Raw genomic sequence first — 20,547 nt, forward strand, 5'->3', positions numbered from 1 at the left:
TTGTAAAGCAATCAGTGGTAGAATTAATTGGAGTCTAGAGCTAATCTATTTTGGCAATGCTGGAGAAAGTCAGTGAGAGGAAGAAAGATGATTTAATGCTTAAAAGATGGTGCTGTACTTTTTTGTCTTTCAAATACCTAAGCTCAGTCCTTTTCTTTCAAGTATGGGTTCTGCTGGTGCCTTTGTGAGGTGTTAGAGATATGCTGGGGGCTGTACCTCAGAGAAGGTTGAGAGAGAAAAGGGATGGGAAATGAGTAGATGACTGTGTCATGAGCCGCTCTCCGTGCCCTTGGGCATATATACTTCTTTAGGAGAAACCAGTATTCTGCCCGGTGCAAAAGCAAAGCATTTCTCGCTGTCCTCAAGAAAGATGTAGAAGAAGGGAGAGGAGAAGAGGGAACAGAAACATAATTTCTTCATTTTCTGCCTAGGAGTTGAAAATGATCATTTCCATGATTCCTTTTATTTATGATTTTTGTGACAGTTACCTTTTTCTCTAAATAGCTAGCTTAGACAATTTTAATTTCACAATACCCAACACTAAGCCAGTTAAAAGCCTCTAAATTCACATTTCTTAATATCTCTCATTACATTTGAATTTTTAATTCTATAATCGTGACTAATGTTAATATTCAGCTCTTTTGTCATTTGAATTTGAAAGGTATCAGATAAAAATGTAACATTTACGCCTCTAACTTTAGTTATGTGACATAAGTCTAGAGGGAAAAATTAAATCTATTTCTAAATTTTACATAGAGAGCTTTGTAAATTCAAGAAGTGACAAGCCTTTAAAAAATATTTGATCATAAATGGAAGCACTTTGAAATGATTCCCCAATATAATGGCAGGGGAGAGGAGAGTTGGGAATATCAAACCATTGATCAGAAAATGAAATTGAATGTGTTTTAGATCTTATTTGGACACTAAATTAGTTTTACCTTCAATGTCAAACCTTTGTATATCTTTTCTTTTTCCTCTGCCCTTCAACAATAATGAGCCACAGTGATATTTTGTATATTTTTTTATTTTTATTTTTATTTCTTTTAAGTTTGTTTATTTTGAGAGAGAGAAAGCATGAGTAGGGGAGGGACAGAGAGAGAGGAGAGACAAAGAATCCCAAGCAGGCTCCACACTGTCAGTGCAGAGCCTGGCGCAGAGCTCAAACTCACGAACTGTGAGATCATGACCTGAGTCAGAGTCGGTTGTTCAGCCCACTGAGCCACCCCAGCACCCCTGTATATCTTCTAAAATTCATTGAAATTCTGTAAGCAAGTGAAATTATCCCCACTTACTTAAAGATCACAAAGTTAAAAGAATAAAATTGAGTTTCCAACCCATTTGGTCTGTCTGATGCATTTCCCTTAAACCTCGTCCCCCTTCCCTACTGATATAAGGAAGGTGACCTTGGATTTGTGTTTCTACCTTTTGCCCTTTAATCCTGATGATGAATAGTTCCTTTTGATAAATGAATAAAATTTTATTTTTAATGTTTAGCTCTTTAATACCAGGGGATTTAAAAATTGACCAACCTGTGCAATGTATTATCCCTATATAACATGAATTACTTGTTTGTTTTGCATTTAGTCTTCAGTATTTGTTAGAACAGGTTTTGTTTTTTAATTATTATGTACTTTACTTTCTAATGAAACAATGAAATGTTTTCCCTGTCAAATATTGAGCAGAAATTTTTACTGATTTTTTTTTTTTTTTAAAGATCTTTTTAAAGATTCTTTATTTAAAAATTTTTTTTTTTTCAACGTTTATTTATTTTTGGGACAGAGAGAGACAGAGCATGAACGGGGGAGGGGCAGAGAGAGAGGGAGACACAGAATCGGAAACAGGCTCCAGGTTCTGAGCCATCAGCCCAGAGCCCGACGCGGGGCTCGAACTCACGGACCGCGAGATCGTGACCTGGCTGAAGTCGGACGCTTAACCGACTGCGCCACCCAGGTGCCCCAAGATTCTTTATTTAAAGAATACTTTGTTACAGTCTGGTTAGTAGTATGTGTTGATTTTCTGGAAGTATAGTTTGATACAGTGGTTTTTTTTTTTCCTCCCCCAGCAACTTGTGAAGTAATAATACACAGGGTGATTGGAATAATCATTTAATCTAACCAGTGAACTAGAATACTCTTATTTTCTTCATTTTTATTAATAGGAAGTCAAAATAGTAATTGATAGGAGAATTCTTTATGGCTGTGGAGTGTTCTCAATGCATCTTTAGCCAGCTGTCTCATGCTGGCCCCCAGCCACTAGAACTTTTGCCAGGCTGCATGTAGAACATCTAAGCATGGACTGTGCTGTAGAATGAGAATTTGGGGGAATGAATGTACTTCTCTTCTTGTCAGTTGTTTTCCTAACAGACCCTATGCTAGATCTGTGTAATGTGGTGTAGTGGTGTGTGTTTGTGACCTCTGTGTGTGACAGGAATCCTTTGAGCTCTTTTAGCAGAAAGATACTGCTTTTAAGTAAGAGATAGTAAGTATATTCTAGAGCCAAGTGGAAGGACACTGAAAACTACCTCTCAAATGACAGGGCAAGTATAAAACATTAGTTGGATTAGATTTTTGTGAGTATTTCTATGGAATATGTACTATTTAGAGTATAAAGAAAGCTTTTTGCGTTCCTTAAAGTAAATATCTTAGACATCATTATCCTAAGTTTTGTTTCTCACACTGTTGTCTCAGCCATTCTTTCCTTCCATCTGTAGTCAGGATTTCTTGCAGAATCCTCAAGGGCAGGTCTGAAGACTGAGTAGGGGTAAAACTGTGAGGTGAAGTGGGGCTGGCCTGAGCCCTACTTTGTCTGAAGTCGTTCTTCACAGTTTAGCTTTCAGGTATTAGCCAGTCTAAAATCTATACTTTGAAGCTGATAGTAGTTTAAAATATTGTCAAATCCCCCCCCCCCCTTTTTTTTTTCTGTAACTCTGGGTTAGCTAAATTGCTTATGTGAACTCAGTTAAGTGTTCCTGTGGCTATTCAAGTTAGTAGCATAAATACTTCTCAGTTTTTGTGTAAGCCATATGTGGATTCACTAATGGAGCTTCCTGTCACCTGTTTTATGTATGTGGTGTTATTTTACTTAAAACTTTATAATGATTTTCTCATAGATACAGCTGATCAACACTTAAGATCTTAACAATAGTGAACTAAGCATGCTTTGATTTTTATCCAAGAATTTTGAATGTTAGTTCAAACTAGTCTGTATATAAACCTGAGGCTATTAAGGCATTGCTCTAGTGAAATCATTTCTCAGGATATGGAATTATTTATCCAGGGAACCATTCCTTGGGTTGCAAACAATGATTATTATACTTTTATAGGAAATTTTTCAAAAACTCATTTTATCCCTGTCCAAACTTTGAAGAATGAGATTTGTCTATATTTATCAAAGTTAAAAAAGAATTAAGACTTAAATTTTTTTTTTTAAATATTTACTTATTTTGGGGAGAGCACAAACGGGAGAGGGGCAGAGAGAGGGGAACAGAGGATCTGAAGCAGGCTCTGCAGGCTGACAGCAGAGACCCCGATGTGGGGCTTGAACTCATGAACCATGAGATCAAGACCTGAGCTGAAGTCAGATGCTCTACTGACTGAGCCACCCAGCTGCCCCAATAATTGTTAAGGCTTTTAAAAAAGTGACAAGACAATCTGTTACTTTATGTAATGTAAACCAGTAAGAGTCATGCTCCAGGATATCCCTTTGGTCCTTTGCGGTTCTGGTTGGAAGAGGTCTGCTCTTTGTATCTAGATCCTTTCAAAGCAAATTTGCTATTTTCTTTTAAAATTAAAAAAAGATTAAATTTTTTATGCTATTAGTGTTATTTCAGAATATGTTGCCACTTGTATTGAATACTACTAGTTGTTTTTAGGGTAATCATGTCTTCAGAATATTGGTACCCTGCCTGTTTTATGCCTAACTGAAAATTTAATAAAACCTTGAATGGTATACGGAAGAGAATAAAATGAGAATATTTACTATCAAAAATCAAGAACTGAGAAGGTACTAAAACATACTTTCAGTGCAGTTGGTTTAAAATGATCAAAGCTATTTGGAAAGTTATTTGGTAATTTTTTTTTAAGTTTATTTATTTATTTTGAGAGAGTGCAAGGGCACAGTGGGGAAGGGGTAGAGAGAGAGAGAGAGGAGAAAGAGAATCCCACGCAGTCTCTGCACGGTTAGCGCTGATTCGGAGCTTGATCTCAAGGTTCCTGAGATCATGACTCACAATCTAGAGTCAGACGCTTAACCGACTCAACCACCCAGGGGTGCCCCAAAAGTTGTAATTTACATCCAGAGTTTTAATAGTAATCATACTCTTGGCTCCAATAATTCTGCCACTTACCAATGAATTTTCAGGAAACCTGAACTATGTAAATTTACATAAAAATATACTCATCATGGCATCATTCATCATATTGAGCAAATTGAAAGCTTCCTAAATGTCCTGGGAGACAAGTTAAATATATTGTGCCAGATCTATAAAGGAGTGTGCTATAGCTACCAAGATATACTTACGAAGAACATGGAAAAACTTAATGCAACCTTTGGTTTTAAAAGGGAGTAGTATGCAAAACTACAGTGTGGTCTCAAAAGGAAAAATTTATTAATAGAAAAAAAGACTATAGAAGTCTACACTGATATTGGTCATGTCCAGTTTCTATAACATACATACATTTATTACCAGAAACATTATTTTTAAAAATTTAGGTATTTCTTTCGAGAAGAGCTTGAAAACAAGAGGCTTTGTTTTATCATTCTTAAAACATTTTCGGAAATAAAATATGCCTGTACTGAAAGTACTTGCTTTACATAAAAGTTAAAGGCTGTATAGCTTCTTTGGTTTTTGAAAAATAAGCAACTTCAAGTTCAAATCTACTTTTCTAAGTTTTAAATTAGAAACAGTTGTGGTTTAATTTTATGAAAATGTTAACTACCATATGGGAACAGCAGAAATGATTGAATACCCATTAAAGCAGAAGCTAACTTTTAAGTTTTGTGTCATAAGAGTCCAAGTGACACAGCATTTTATTTCTCAAAAGTTATCCATTGTAATTCTTTTCTTCATACTTTACAACTTAAATGAGGAATAATAAAAAAAATGATAATTTGTATCTAATTGGTATACCACCAAAATGATTTGAATTTAATAAGGTACAAACTTGTTACACTTGTTTTAAATTCATAAAAAGGAAATCTGGATTGAGTTGATGCATTTATAATCAAAATATGAAGACTGATTATGCAAAAATGACTTAAATAGAAATACAGTTTTATTGTTCTGACATGAGAGAATTACCTTATTATAACAATTACCAGTTTTTAAAAAATATTACTATTTGAATTACTTTTTTACATATTAAAGGAGGTCTTTATGTTTTTTTCTATTTTATAGATATTTGAGATATTTGGACCTGTTGCACATCCATTTTATGTGTTACGTTTTAATTCTTCAGAGCACATTGAGAGTAAAGATATTAAAATAAAGGATACTATGTATTTTGCTCCATCAATGAAAGACTTCACCCAATACATATTCACAGAAAAACTTAAACAGTAAGTATGTTATTGACATGTTAGTTGTCTGCCTATCTGGTGTTTATATTTTAGGAATAATTTTCAGTGAAGTTCATTCATTATTGTTAAATAATCTGTCTTCCAAAAGTTCATTTATTTTCCTAATAAAATCTTTGAAAGGTACAATTTGTTATCAGACTTTACAGGTAGAGATGATTTATATCTTTAACCGAAAAAGACATAGTCAGCTAGTAGGAATACATTTGGACCATATAAAGTTTCTGAATTCAAATTCATATTTTTTCCATTATATACTTTTCTAACATACATGCTATTTCAGTATTAGTATTACCACCCAAAAAGAATTCTTTTCCATTTTAAATAAAATTATTTAGTTTGGATTACATTATAGGCTTAACTAATAAAACTTTGTAATTCTCAAGAAAAAAACCAAAATGAGTACATTTCAAGTTGCTTATAAATTGTAAGTGTCTAGAAGAGACAACTAAAATATGTCCCTGAAAAGTTATGTATCAAGTTGATAAACGGTTGATTTAACCAACAAACTACTGCTGTCCCTTTTATAAGATGCTAAATGATGCCTATGGCATAATGGAAGTAATATTTCTGCATGTTTATGGTACTCATTAATTTTGCATTTCCATGTGTTAATTGTGTTGCCAGATGTTAGCTGTAGAGCTGTTTTTATTAGTTGACCTTGTTATTATAATTATATAATTTAATTTTTATATTAAATCAGTGGCATATAGTTCAAGTAGAATAGCTTTTTTGGGGAAAAAAAAGTTGAATGCTTTGGAACGATGAAATGAGTATAAATCATTTAAAAATATTATAAAATTAGGAGTGGAAGAAACACTTCAAAAGATTGGGGGAGGAGAGGGGATCCTAAATCCAAAAATACTTTGCATTCAGTTTGACACACAAGTCCCTTTTAGGTCTAGCTCTCTTTTGATGGGAAACTTGAAGTACAGCTGAAGCATTAGGAGTGTGGTTTTTGCAGAACATACAGGAACTTTAGTCAGTGAGTAGCCTTGGAGCTACATCAAAAGTACTAGCTAGTCCTGATGGCATGGCGAAAAATCTCTTAAGTATTTACATAGTAAATGAAGTCTCTGAATTCATTTATCATTTTAGAGATGAAAATTTTGTTCCTGATAATTCATTAAGCTCGTGTTTAGGAATCTACACAATTATCTGAGGGAAACATTTTGCCTGAGTTGGTGAGGTTGATTTTTCTAAATAACTGCTAAAAAGAAAGGTGAATTAAATAGACAGTAAAGTCATGTTTTAAAATCATTCCTTAAGGGGCGCTTGGGTGGCTCAATAGGTTGAGCATTCTGACTCTTGGATTTTGGGATCTTGGGTTGTGATCCCAAAGTGGTGTGATCCAGCCTCCTGTGTCACTTTGCGAGCTGAGTGTGGAGCCTGCTTGAGATTGTCTCCCTCACTTCCTCTGTCTCCCCCACTCATGCTCTCTCTCTAAAGTAAAATAAAAAATTAAAACGTTAAAAATAAAATCATGTCTTAAAATAGTATTTCATTCTGCTTTAAATATTAGGATGTTGCTGTAGTTATGGCATCATTTTAACTTAAAAAAATTTCTTTTAATGCTTTTTTTTAAATTTATTTTTGAGAGAAAGACAGCATGAGTGGTGGGAGGAGCAGAGAGAGAGACACACACACAGAATCCGAAGCAGGCTCTAGGCTTCAGACTGTCAGCACAGAACCTGACACAGGGCTCCAAACTGTGAGCTGTGAGATCATGACCTGAGCCGAAGTCGGACGCTTGACCGACTGAGCCACCCAGGTGCTTCAGCCATAATTTTAACTTTTAACAAATAAAATATTTTAGCTTAAAACAGATACACTTAAAAAGATTTCCTGAAGACATTTACTGAGTAGATTTTAAATAGTAGAAGAAGTTTTTGTTCTTGATTTGCAAGAATAAGAATTTTGTCCTGGAAAGAAAAAATAAACTAAAGAATTGGGAAATTAGGCCCACCCTGCAGAAGCCCCACCTGACAAAGATTATTCTGTTTTAGACTGTATTTTGATGTCTGCATGGGAACTCTGTTGAGTACTTGCCTTTGAGGTAGAGAAGTTCAGCTCCTCTCTAGTATATCCACCTCTAGTAAGACTATTTTAATTTTGGCTTCCCATGAGCTTACTTTCTTGTTAAAAGTGCTTTTTGAAATGTTGCTTGATCTCTTCTTCAGTAGATTTTGATTTTCAGTGGTAAATATGCTAATGGGGAACTTTCTCCATTTATGTCTTTAAGCTTCTTGCTAAGGGCACCCCAGGCCATGAGATGGCATATATGTTACAAGGGGACTGGAACTGTGTTAACTGCATAGGTGTAAGCTAATAATTATTGAGTAATAGCTTTTTTGTAAATAGAAAAATCATTGATAGTGCCCTCATATACAGGGTCAAAGTTTTGAACCAAAAGAGCAGACTTCATGATTTTCATATTCTGCTAGCCCGTTGACATCTGTACATTTATTTTTATGGATTGTAGATTAATAATGATTTTAATGAATTAATAACTGAGAACCTCATTTATTTTTGAGATTTAATTTAAAGCAGTGAGGACATCTCCTAAAGTTTTGTAACACTTTAATGTAATTGAGTAACAAGATATTGTCAAACTTAAGAAATCAAAAAGATTAAAAAGATAAAGATGAGCTTTCAGAAATCCTAGTCCTACTTAATAATATATGTACTTCTGTTGGTTGTAGAGTATAAAACTGTCCACTAAAAATAGTTCATGCTTGTGATTATACTGTCCTTCAGACTCTTCAAAATACTCCTTACCAAATGAGAGCTTGTTTCTGCCTTCTCTTTTGAGAAACACTGTTGGAGTAAGGTTTGGTTACTCATGAAGTATTATTGATAGCCCTCAGGTAAATACAGGAAGATATCATGTTGTTATCTCTACCATTATACCTGTAAAATCTTAAATAAGGGAATGCCTCCTGGTCATTTTTGTATCCTTGACACTGGAACTGTGTCTGACCTATAGTTGGTGTAGAATAAGCATTTGTTGAAGTGAACTTTATGAACTGAGCTCAGGTATCATCAAAGTCATCGCCTCTGGAGATGCTTATGAACTGCAAAACCACTTTCCTCTGCACACCACACACAGCCTTGGCTTCTTATTCTGGTTCCCTGGTTCTAATATTTATGTGTGTCCAGTTCTTGTGTTTTCCTTATTAGCTTTCCGCATCTTCTGAAACAAGGGAAGAATATACACTTGGTCCTTTTATTTTTTGCTCTTATTTTCACATATATTACAAAATTAAGGTTTGAGCTCATGTCTTCTACTTCATTATTTTCTATACTATTAACTAATAAACACTTAGCAGAATCTTAAATACTTCTTGTTTTCTTTTGACTTTTTATTTTCTCTTTCTAGGGATAGGGGATCAGATGCGTCATGGAAGAATGATCAGGAACCACCACCAGAAGTAACTATAAGTCTCTTTACACAATATTTTAGGGATTATATAGGACTTGATTTTATAAAGTGTAATACCTGACCTGACCTTAATGAGGTCCTTAATGCTGCTTGGCAGTCACACTGCCGTCCTTGGGCCTACCTATGTAATGTTTCCATCTCCCAGGTGACTGTTTTATACCCCTCAATGAGAGTTTTTGATTGATCATTTTAGGAAAAAAAATATTAAAAAACAATTGGGGGGGAAAATATTTTTTAACAAATTTTTGGGAAAAAATATTTTCAGCCATATTTTAATATTTATCAGTTTATCAGTTTCCTCCTAATTTACTATGTTTTTAATCAGTTTTGTGGACAGCTGGTAAAGGAAGAATTGTCATCATTGAAAACAATTTTATTCTTTAATTTAGTAAATTAACCATGGGGGCATGAAGACATTTATTAATGGTGCATTTTAATAAGCTGCCTTACTTTTGGAGGTACAAAATCATTAGAATCAGGGCACCTGGATGGCTCAGTCGGTTAAGCATCCGACTCTTGGTTTTGGCTCAGGTCATGATCTCACGGTTCATGGGTTTGAACCCTGTCCAGTGAGGAGCCTGCTTGGGATTCTTTCCCCCTCTCTGTCCCTCCCCTACTCATGGTCAGTCTCTCTCTCTCCGTCTCTCTCTCAAAATAAATAAATAAACTTAAAAAAAATTGCTTAGAATCTACCTACCTCTTCATTTTTTTAGAATTACCTCCCTAAAAAGAGAACTCTTGATTTTCTTTCTTGAATTCATGTCAGCCAAATTAGTTTTATGTCTCAAAGTAGCTTGACAGTTTTTCTAGAGATGTGGAATAGTCAGGAGTAATGATTATTTAACTTTCCATGGAGATCGTTAGGCAAATTTTCTTTTTTTTAAGTTATTAAAATACAAAAATTGCAGCAATGAGTATATATCTTCTTGAAAATAGCATGAATTTATACAATGTAAAGAAAGAATATTGTAAATGAGAATTTTTAAATTTTTTTTTTTTTTAATTTTTTTTCAACGTTTATTTATTTTTGGGACAGAGAGAGACCGAGCATGAACGGGGGAGGGGCAGAGAGAGAGGGGAGACACAGAATCGGAAACAGGCTCCAGGCTCTGAGCCATCAGCCCAGAGCCCGACGCGGGGCTCGAACTCACGGACCACGAGATCGTGACCTGGCTGAAGTTGGACGCTTAACCGACTGCGCCACCCAGGCGCCCCATAAATGAGAATTTTTAAATGTACTAATTCTGATGAAGTTTCTCAGTATTATAAATTCTTGGTATTTGTAGATTTAACTTTGTTCATTTTAGATGTTTTTAAGCAGTGGTGAAGAATCATGCTAGTTTCTAATTTTGCTGAGGCATGAATCAGGTAATACTCCCTTAGAGAGTCACTTAACCAGTGAGTGATCCTAGTTTAATTCCACATTACCATGGGATTATGTTTTCTAATTTATGTTAGGTATACATGTGATTTCTGTTAAGGCTCTGAGGTTCACTTAGTGTTCTTAGTTATTTTTAGGGTATCTTCATACTGAAATTGTATGTTTTTAAAGTATTTAAGGGGTGCCTGGGTGGCTCAGTCGGTTAAGCGTCCGACTTCAACTCAGGTCACGATCTCGTGGTCCGTGAGTTCGAGCCCCGTGTTGGGCTCTGGGCTGATAGCTCAGAGCCTGGAGCCTGCTTCAGATTCTGGGTCTCCCTCTCTCTCTGCCCCTCCCCCGTTCATGCTCTGTCTCTCTCTCTCTCTCTCAAAAATAAACGTTAAAAAAAAAAAAGTATTTGAGAAAATTCACAAAGGTCTTAACATATTTCTTGTGAAATGAAAATATTCTAATACATCCCTGTTGTTTTAGACCTAAGCTTTGAACTTGCTAATTATGGTAATGTTAACTGTTTATAAAATTGGCATGATTAGGTTAATTTTAAAATGAAAACCCAGCATACTTCATGGGGTTTTTTGGGGTTTTTTTGTGTTGTTGTTGTTTGAAGTAGTTGACTGTCCCTTATTTCTGTAATAAGAGAAAACTTCTTGAGATTTAAAGTTTATTATGATGAAATTTTGTAGTGTAGAATTATTGCCTGACATTAATCATAGATTATGTATAAGGAATGTACTTCATTTCCATATTCATTTCTGATACGTGAATATGTAGTTTGTAGTTGAAGTAAGGTATTTGAGTATAAATTTCAATTAATGTGTATATAAGAAACAGTGAATTTTTTTCTGACCTTAGGAGATGATAGCAAAATTATTACCTAAAGCACTCTCTAAAATAAACCAATGCCAATTAAAATCCTTTAATACCGGCCTCCTGCTCTTAGGACATGCCCAATGACTGGCTCATAAGGTTCTTTATTCTCCAGTTTCATCATCTGATTTCTCTATATAAGCAGCTTTCACTTTGCCTTACAGAACCAATTTCATGTCTCAAATATACCATGCCTTTGCACATATTCTCACATATTCTCCTTGAAATTTCTCTTTCCTTTATTTTCACTGCTAATTCATTAGAGATTTATCTTGAGTTTCATAACAAACATCTCCCTTGCCCTTTTTTTTTTCCTTTCTTCAGTCCTATACTCACATAGCACTGAGTCATAGCACTTGTTCATTGGCTTTTTAATCTCATTTGAACAGCTTCAGGGAAAACAGTGTTTTCCATCTGATCTCAATACTTTCCTAGCGTTTGGCAGATATTAGATTTAACATGAGCTTAAAAAGCTTAGCACTTTGAGATCAGCAATAAAATGTCATGTATTTGAAGGTACTAACGTTGATATTTTCGAATTTGATTATAGATTCTGAGGTATATGGACTCTTGGTTCTTGGAAAATTTGATCTAGAATATATTTCAGCAAGGCTATACTGAAAGTCTCATAAAAAAACTTTCATATACATTTTATTTCTCTTAATGTATATACATGCATACACAGTGAACCTGTGTAAGTAAAACATATCTGTTTTTTGATATTAATAGAATAATAAAATTATTCTAAGAAGTCATAATATATATAGCTTTTAAGCTTTGGTATTTGGGCTAGAACAGTGAATCTCAATTCTTACTCTTGTAAGTAAGACTGACTCTTCCCATTTGTTTTTTATTTATTTTTTTTTTTTTAGTTTTTTTTTTCAACGTTTATTTATTTTTGGGACAGAGAGAGACACAGCATGAACGGGGGAGGGGCAGAGAGAGAGGGAGACACAGAATCGGAAACAGGCTCCAGGCTCTGACCCATCAGCCCAGAGCCTGACACGGGGCTTGAACTCACGGACCGCGAGATCGTGACCTGGCTGAAGTCGGACGCTTAACCGACTGCGCCACCCAGGCGCCCCTGACTCTTCGCATTTGTAATTTAAAATGATTTCCTCTTGGAAGTCGGATCATCATGTATCTGCTTATCTAATAAGCCTTCCCTGCAGTCCAATCTAAATAGCATCCACAGTGATTTTTCTGCCCATATTGTGCCTTATTATTTATTTATAACCCTTAATATACCTGACATTATATTATTAAAAGATAATTATTAACTAAGATTATTAATACCTATAAAGTGTTTAGAACAGTACCTGGCATATAATGGGTATATATAAATTTTTGAATATTTTTTATATTAGATCTGATAATTTATGTAATTTGCTTATTCCTAACTATTCCTTCCCTTTAGCATTGTTTGGTAGCTGGCATTATGATGAATATTGACTCTTAAACTTGAGGTCAGTCTTCTAGCTAAGGAATATCTGTATCTGAAGGTTGTTAAAGTTTGGCATTTTAAAGTTACCAATCTGGGAGAAAAGAAGTTACCTATCTGAAACTTTCTAGAAATTAAAAGATAAAAAGGCTTGAGTACTCTGGCCTGTGTTAATTAAGAGTTAATTCAGATATTGCTAGAAAATATTATCAAAAAGAGTAACATTCTTTTATTATTTGGGGTCAGTGTTAAATAATAGGCTTTTTCTCACTTCCAAGTATGTACCAATGAATTGGTAAATCCATGTGACATAATCTATATATTTTCCTCTGCAAGGCCTTAGATTTCAGTGATGATGAAAAGGAAAAAGAAGCCAAACAGAGGAAAAAATCTCAGATTCAAGGCCGGAAAAAATTCAAGTCTGAGTCTAATGAATCAAGTGAGTAAATGCAATATACAGTGATTTTTTAATCTTCATTTATGTTTATGTTAAGTTCATTACTAATAAAACTGAAAGAAACCTCTGAATTCTCTTTTTACCTCCTGGTATCCATCTAACATTGGAGGCATTACATGGCGTGAAATGTGATGGAAGAGAGCCATGAGGAGTATTCAACCTTAGTTTTTTAAGCGTAAGGACGTAAAAATGGCTTCTAGGGATAGATAAAAGCTTGTGAGTCAGTTGTGCATATAGACATTTTTTTCCTAAGTAACCTCTGCTTTCATGTTTAGAATTAAATGATATAGTACTTAATATCTAAATCAAGGTATTTTATTTTTTAACATGCATTTTCTTTCATTATACCTTTCCTGTTTCCTTTTCCCTTTTTTAAAACTAAACTTTTTATAGGTTTACATGCAGTGGGAAGAAATAATAGAGATTTCTGGCATGCCTGTTACCCAGTTTCCTGACGTGGTAACATCTTGTAAAACTATACAGTACAATATCACAACCTCCAGGATATTGACATTGGTACAATCAAGATTCAGAATATTTCCACCACTCCTCATGTTGCCTTTTTTATAGTCACTCCCACTTCCCTCCCTCCCACCTTCTTAACTCTTGGCAATCACTTATCTTTTCTGCATTTCTGTAATATATTTTGTCATGTCAAGAATGGTTATATAAATGGAGCCATACGATATGTTACCTTTAGGGATTGGTTTTTGTCACTTAGCATAATTTCCCAGAGATTCATCCAGATTGTTTTATTTGTCAAATTTGTTTCTTTTCATTTCAAAGTAGTATTCCATGGTATGAATATACTATAGGTTGTTTAACAGTCATGCAAGGCATCTGGGTTGTTAATAATTTTGGGTTATAGGAATAAAGTTGTTTTATATATTTGTGTACAGGTATTTGTGTGAACACAAGTTTTCATTTCTCTGGGATAAATGTCTAGGAGTACAATTGCTGGATTATATGATAGTTGGATTCCCATCACCAGTGTATGAGTGACTCAGTTTGTCTGCATTCTCACCAGCATTTAGTTTTGCCACCATTTTTTATTTTAGCCATTCTCATAAGTGTGTAGTGATAATCTAATTGTGTTTTTAACTTGCATTTTCCTAATGGCTAAGTATTTTGAACATCTTTCCATGTCCTTATTTGCTATCTGTAAATCTTCTTCAGTGATGTATTTGTTCATGTCTTTTGCCCATTTGTAACTGTATTTCTGCTTTTTTTACTCTTGAGTTATGGGAGCTTGTACATAATTTGTTCCAGCCTGTAGCTTGTATTTTTATCCTCTCAAGAGAGCCATTTGCAGAACAAAAATTTTTAATTTTGATGAATCCCTAATATATAATTGATTTTCTTTTGTGGAGTCTGAGGATTTCTTGTCCAGACATATATTCCAAAAGATTTTTCTCTTATTTTTTCTTCTAACAGTTTTCCAAGTTATTTTAGCTATTCTAGTTGCTTTGCTTTTCCATGTGCATTTTTAATAATCTCTATATTGACAAAAAGTCTTGCTGGGATTTTGATGGGAATTGTTTTAAACCTGTTTATTGGTTTGGAGATAATTAATATGTTAACTGTATGTATTGAGTCGTCCATTGCACAAACATGTATATATCTCTATTAATTTAGATCTTCTTTGTTTTTTTCTAGCAGAATTTTGTGGTGTTTAGAATATAAATCCTGTACTTTTTTTTGTTAGTATACACTTAAGTATTTCATTTTCAATTCATTGTAAATGGTTTTGCATCGTTAATGCCAGTGTCTATGTGTTTATTGCTAGAATGTAGAAATAAAATTAACATATGTATGTTTAGCTTCTGTCTTGTGACCTTGCAGAACTCAGTAGTTCTAGGAGTTTTTTGTTTGAGATTTTCTACTTCGCCAATTACATCAGTTGCAAATAGGGACAGTATTCCTTTTTTGTTTTTCAAACTGTATTTGTTTTGTTTTTGTTTTTTGGTTTCCCTTAGTAGCTCTCTGGCACTGTTGAATACATGTGGCTTGTTCTTGATCATAAGAGAAAACACTGTCTTTCATCATTAAGTATAATGTTAGGTATAGGGTTTTCGAGAACAGCATCTGTTTTTATCAAGTTAAGGAGAAGTTTCCATTTGTTCCTGTTTTTTGTAGCTTTAAAAAAATTATGACTGAAGAGTATTAAATTTTGACAGTACTTTTTCTGCATTGATAACATGATACAATTTTTTGTCATTAGTCTGTTAATGAGGTAGATTACACTGGTTTTAGAATATTGAACCAGCCTTTGCATTCCTGGAGTAAACCAGACGTGGTCATGGTGTATAATTCTTTACATATGTTGTTGAATTCACTTGTCTCCCTCTTTCTCTGGTGATTTTCTTTATTCTGAAACCTACTTTTTCTGATATTAATGTAGTTACTTCTTTCTTTCGATGTATCTTTATCCTTTTACTTTCAACCTAACTATATCCTTTGAAGTGAGTTTCTTGTAACCTTGCGTTCATGTTCTTCAATCCACTCTGCCAAGCATTTCCATCTGTTTTAATTGATGTATGTAGTCCATTCGTGTTTATTTTATTTATTTTTTTTTTATTTAAAAATTTTTTTTTTCAACGTTTTTTATTTATTTTTGGGACAGAGAGAGACAGAGCATGAACGGGGGAGGGGCAGAGAGAGAGGGAGACACAGAATCGGAAACAGGCTCCAGGCTCTGAGCCATCAGCCCAGAGCCCGACGCGGGGCTCGAACTCACGGAGCGCGAGATCGTGACCTGGCTGAAGTCGGACGCTTAACCGACTGCGCCACCCAGGCGCCCCAGTCCATTCGTGTTTAATGTAATTTTTGATATGTTGGGGCTCAAGTCTGCCCTTTCCTGTTTATTCTCTCTGGATTTCATTTCTCTGTTTTATTTTTTCTGCCTGCCCGTGGGTACTGTAACTTTTTTTAAAATTCCATTTTGATTTGTCTGTAGTGTTTTTGAATGTGTCTCTTTGTATAACTTTTTCAGTGGTTGCTGTAGGTATTAAATTGTGCATACATTACTTATCACAACCTACTGATGTCATTGTTTTACCAGTTTGTGTGCAGTTTAGAAACCCTACCTCTTTATGTCCCTTTATTATTCTCTAGTTTATAATATAATTTGCATTAAATACTTCATATATATACAATTAGAATCACAAAAACTCTTATAATATTTGCTTCAACCTCAAACATAATTTAGAAAACTCAGAGAAGGACACTTTATTGTATTTACTCATTTTTGTTGTGTTCTTTCCTCCTTTCTCATGTTTCAAGTTTTTTATTGTTTCTGTTTACAAAACTTGCTTTAGTCATTCTGTCAGGCAGGGTAGGTCTGCTGGAGATAAATTAGTTTTTCTTTATTGTAGAATGTCTTTGGTTTCCGTTTTCCTCAGGATATTTTCATTTAGTATAGAATCCTACACTGAGTTTTCTTTCAGCCTTGGAAATGTTGTGCCACTTCATGTGTCCTCTGTGGTTTCTTATGAAACATCTATTGCCCTTCCTCATCCTCTGGCCTTGTGGATTCATTTAAAGTTTATAACCTTAAGACTTAGGCTTTTTTAGCTACCATAAGATATCCTGGAAGTTAAAGAAAAGGCATTACTGAAATTTTATACTGTGTTTTTTGATGTATTAAAATTCATTTTAATTTTGTTTTTAATGCGTTCTTCCTCACTCATAGGTGAAAACTTTTCAGAAGTACATCAGAATTGGAATGCTCATAGCTCTGCTTCAGAGCACTCAAAAGGATATCGCAACAGAGAATTCACACGAGGATTTTCCCGGGGTAGATATCCTCGACCTTGCCATGGCAGGCCTCCATCACCACAGTTTTATAACTCAGAACAGATGGTGTTTCAGGAGACTTCAGGATTTCCACCTCAGAGACCAGATAATACTATCATGCCACAGTATCCTTTTCCTCCGCCGGTGTTTGACATGCATAATTTTTCACTCCCTCCTCCTCTGCCACCACTGCCACCACCTCCACCGCCTGCATCTGTAAACCTGGGTTGGGCTACACCAAACATGGCACCTCATCCATTAATTCCCTTACCATACTCCATCCCCCCACCCCCTCCCCCGCTGCCTCCACCTCCTTCTTCTGGAGATAGTAATTCTTCTCACTTTGGATCCTACTACTAGGGGAATGTATACATTTCTGGAGAAATGTAGACTTTTTATATGGGAAGGATTTTTTTTTTTTTTTTTTTTTAAAGAAAGCAATTATGGAGCTAGATTTTTAACACTGTAAAATACTAAATGATTCTTTCAGTCGTGACTTGATATATATTTGTAACCTTTGTGAAATTGTGTCATTATGAAAATTTCACTTTTGTGGAGGGGGATATCCAATTATATAATATTTAATTAAAACTTTGAATCCATGCTTTCCCTATTTCTACTCAATTAAATAGTGTATATAGGTCTAATAGATCTGGAGCAACTTTCATCATGGGTTAAAGTATATTGAACACATTGTCTTCTTGATATATCTGAAAATAAGATGCTGAAATCCTATTGAGAGTCTTTAAAATAAACTATTTTTACAAATGTATGCTTTGCAAATTGATTTTGATTGTAAATGCAATTTACCAGTAATTTTTAATGTTCTTTAATTTTTTTTTTCAAGTAAGTGAAGGTACAGAGAAATAAAGCCTTCAATATTGGTAGAAGTTCTGACTATAATTAAAGTTAACATTCATTAATTATGCATAGGCAAACTTTTCATTATCTATGCAGATTTCCATTACTGAGGCATTATGCAGTAGATTTTACTATTTAATTAAAGGAACAGAAGGACTATTCATGATAAAGTATGTTACTTATTCACAATAAAGTATATGTAACCCCATATTAGGACACTATGTCTTCTGTATCTGTTTCTCAGATTCTCACGTGCCTGCTGCAGATTAGTGCTTCATAAGTATTTATGGAATGACTGACTGAATTTAGAGCTTTTAATTAAATTACTCCTGAGTATTCTTTTACATGATGAAATGTAAATGCAAGGAAAATTACAGAATTTTAGAAATAGAAGAGGCCTTAGAAGTAGTTTAAACTAGTCCTTATTTAACAAACAATGAGGAACCTAAGGATTCCAAGTTTTAATTAAGATTACCCAGCGGGCCTAGTTTTACTGATTCTCACATCAGTTTCTACTAAATTGTTGTTTCCCGACCTTTTATTCCTTGAAACTCTTAGAAAATAATATTTGTATGCACATTGGGGTAATTTGGAGACCATTCATCACAACCCCGTGGACTGTGGTTGCACCCAGGCCCCGCTTCACATCCCTGAAGGCTGAGGAGACTCTTTGCAAGGTTCCGGGGGCCCAACTGAGAAGCCCTGGCTTTGGCGTACATTGACTTTATCATGTGTTGTACTTCATTTTTCTTTCTTGAAATGTGTTTGTAGCTTCTCTTTAGGAGTTAACTGTCATAGATTAGTTCATAGGACATTGTTAGAATTAATTGAGATTGTATCTGGAAGCACTGAAAAAAAAATTTCTCTAAGAATGGAAAGAGTAAGATGTAACCATTCATTACAGTAAATCAACAAGTCGTTAGAATCACCAAGGCATAAAAAGCATTCTTTGAACCTCTGTACCTAAAGTACTAGTATCTGACTTTAGGTATTTATTTTCTGAAGAAACATAGAACTGAATGATACCATTTGGTATCTGCCTTCGATTAAGTTGCTAACTGAAATACTTAATATCCAACCTGCTGCTTCATACATGAGGGATTTTGAAACTTCAGGGTGTCTAGAAATCACATGTAATAATCACCTAAGGTTGGGATAGCTTATTAAAAGTGCACATTCTTGGATTTTATCCCCAGATTCCAATTCAGTAGATCTAAGATGAGATCTAGGAAATCGTGTGTGTGTGTGTGTGTGTGTGTGTGTGTCTTCTGCTTTCCCAATGTTCTATTTATTGCTTTAATATTTTATTAAGTTTTTAATTTTAATTCCCAGATAGTTAACAGTACGGTGATTAGTTTCAGGTGTGCAATAGAGTGATTCAGCAATTCTGTACGTTACTCAGTGCTCATAGTTAAGTGTACTCTTTAATCCCCATCCCCTATTTCCCCCATACTCCCATCCGCCTTCCCTCTGGCAACCCATCAGTTTATTCTCTGTATCTGAGTCCGTTTCTTGGTTTGTCTTTCTCTCCTTCCCCCCCTCTTTGTTTTCTTAAATTCCACATATGAGAATCATACCGTATTTGTCTTTATCTGAATTATTTCACTTAGCATTATACTCTCTATAACTCCACGTTTTTGCAAATGACAAGATTTCATTCTTTTTTGTGGCTGATTAATAGTCCATTGTGTATATATGAAATATGTATATCACATCTTTATCCATTCATCTATGGATGGACACTTAGGCTGCTTCCATAATTTGGCTATTGTAAGTAATACTGCTGTAGATGTGGGGGTGCGGGTGTCCTTTCAAATTCATGTTTTTGTATTCTTTGAACAAATACCCAATAGTGCAATTACTGGATTATAGGGTCGTTCTATTTTTAATTTTTTGAGGAACCTCCATACTGTTTCCTACAGTGACTGCACCAGTTTGCGTTCCTACCCGCAGTTGTTTTGTTGCCTCGTGTGATCTGTTCTGGAGAATTTTCCATGTGTATTTGAAAAGAATGTGTATTAAGGATGGAATGTTCTGAATATATCTGTTAAGTCCATCTGGCCCAGTATGTCATTCAGAGTCACTATTTATTGATTTTCTGTTTGGATGCTCTATCCATTGATGTAAGTGAGGTGTTAAAGTCCCCTACTATTATTTTATTACTACCAATTATTTTATTACTAATTGCTTTAAGTATTTGGGTGCATAAATATTTACAATTGATACCTCTTTTGGATGTTACCCTGGCTTGCTTTTTTACTTCTGTTTGCATGATTAATGCTGCTCCATCCCTTCATTCTCAGTTTACGTGTGTCTTTACATGTGAAATGCAGCTCTTTTAGGCAGCATATGTATGGGTCTTGTTTTTTTTAACCATTCCATCACCGTGTGTCTTTTGATTGGTGTGTGTAGTCCATTTACAATCAAAGTAATTATTGATAGGTGTGTTTTGATTGCCATTTGTTACTTGTTTTATGGTTATTTTTGTAGTTTTTTTCGGTTCTTTTCTTGCTATCTTCTTTCAAGATTAGTTGGCTTTCTTTAATGATACACTTGCATTCCTTTGTCTTTATATTATGTATATTTTCCTGTTTTTTGATTTTTGGTTACCGTTTGGTTTGTATATAACATCTTCTGTATATAGCAGTCTATATTAAATTGATGATCACTTAAGTTTGAACCCATTTTTTACTTCTCTTCTCCCCATATTTTAGGTATATGGACTGTAC

At 34.5% G+C, this 20,547-nt stretch overlaps 1 protein-coding gene across 1 annotated transcript in view; it reads left to right on the plus strand.

Moving 5' to 3' along the window:
• NAF1 (nuclear assembly factor 1 ribonucleoprotein) overlaps positions 1–17,729 on the plus strand; it is a 44,099-nt gene extending 26,370 nt beyond the window's left edge. Inside the window, exons 5-8 of the mRNA XM_025922033.2 lie at positions 5,396–5,556; positions 8,954–9,005; positions 13,042–13,144; positions 16,854–17,729. Coding sequence (XP_025777818.1) covers positions 5,396–5,556; positions 8,954–9,005; positions 13,042–13,144; positions 16,854–17,317 — 780 coding nt within the window. The 3' untranslated portion in view covers positions 17,318–17,729. The remainder of the gene's footprint in view (positions 1–5,395; positions 5,557–8,953; positions 9,006–13,041; positions 13,145–16,853) is intronic.
• Positions 17,730–20,547: the final 2,818 nt, after the last annotated feature.

The sequence above is a fragment of the Puma concolor genome, chromosome B1 (assembly GCF_028749965.1).
Source record: "Puma concolor isolate L17-30 chromosome B1, mPumCon1.1.hap2, whole genome shotgun sequence".
Classification (NCBI taxonomy): Eukaryota; Metazoa; Chordata; class Mammalia; order Carnivora; family Felidae; genus Puma; species Puma concolor.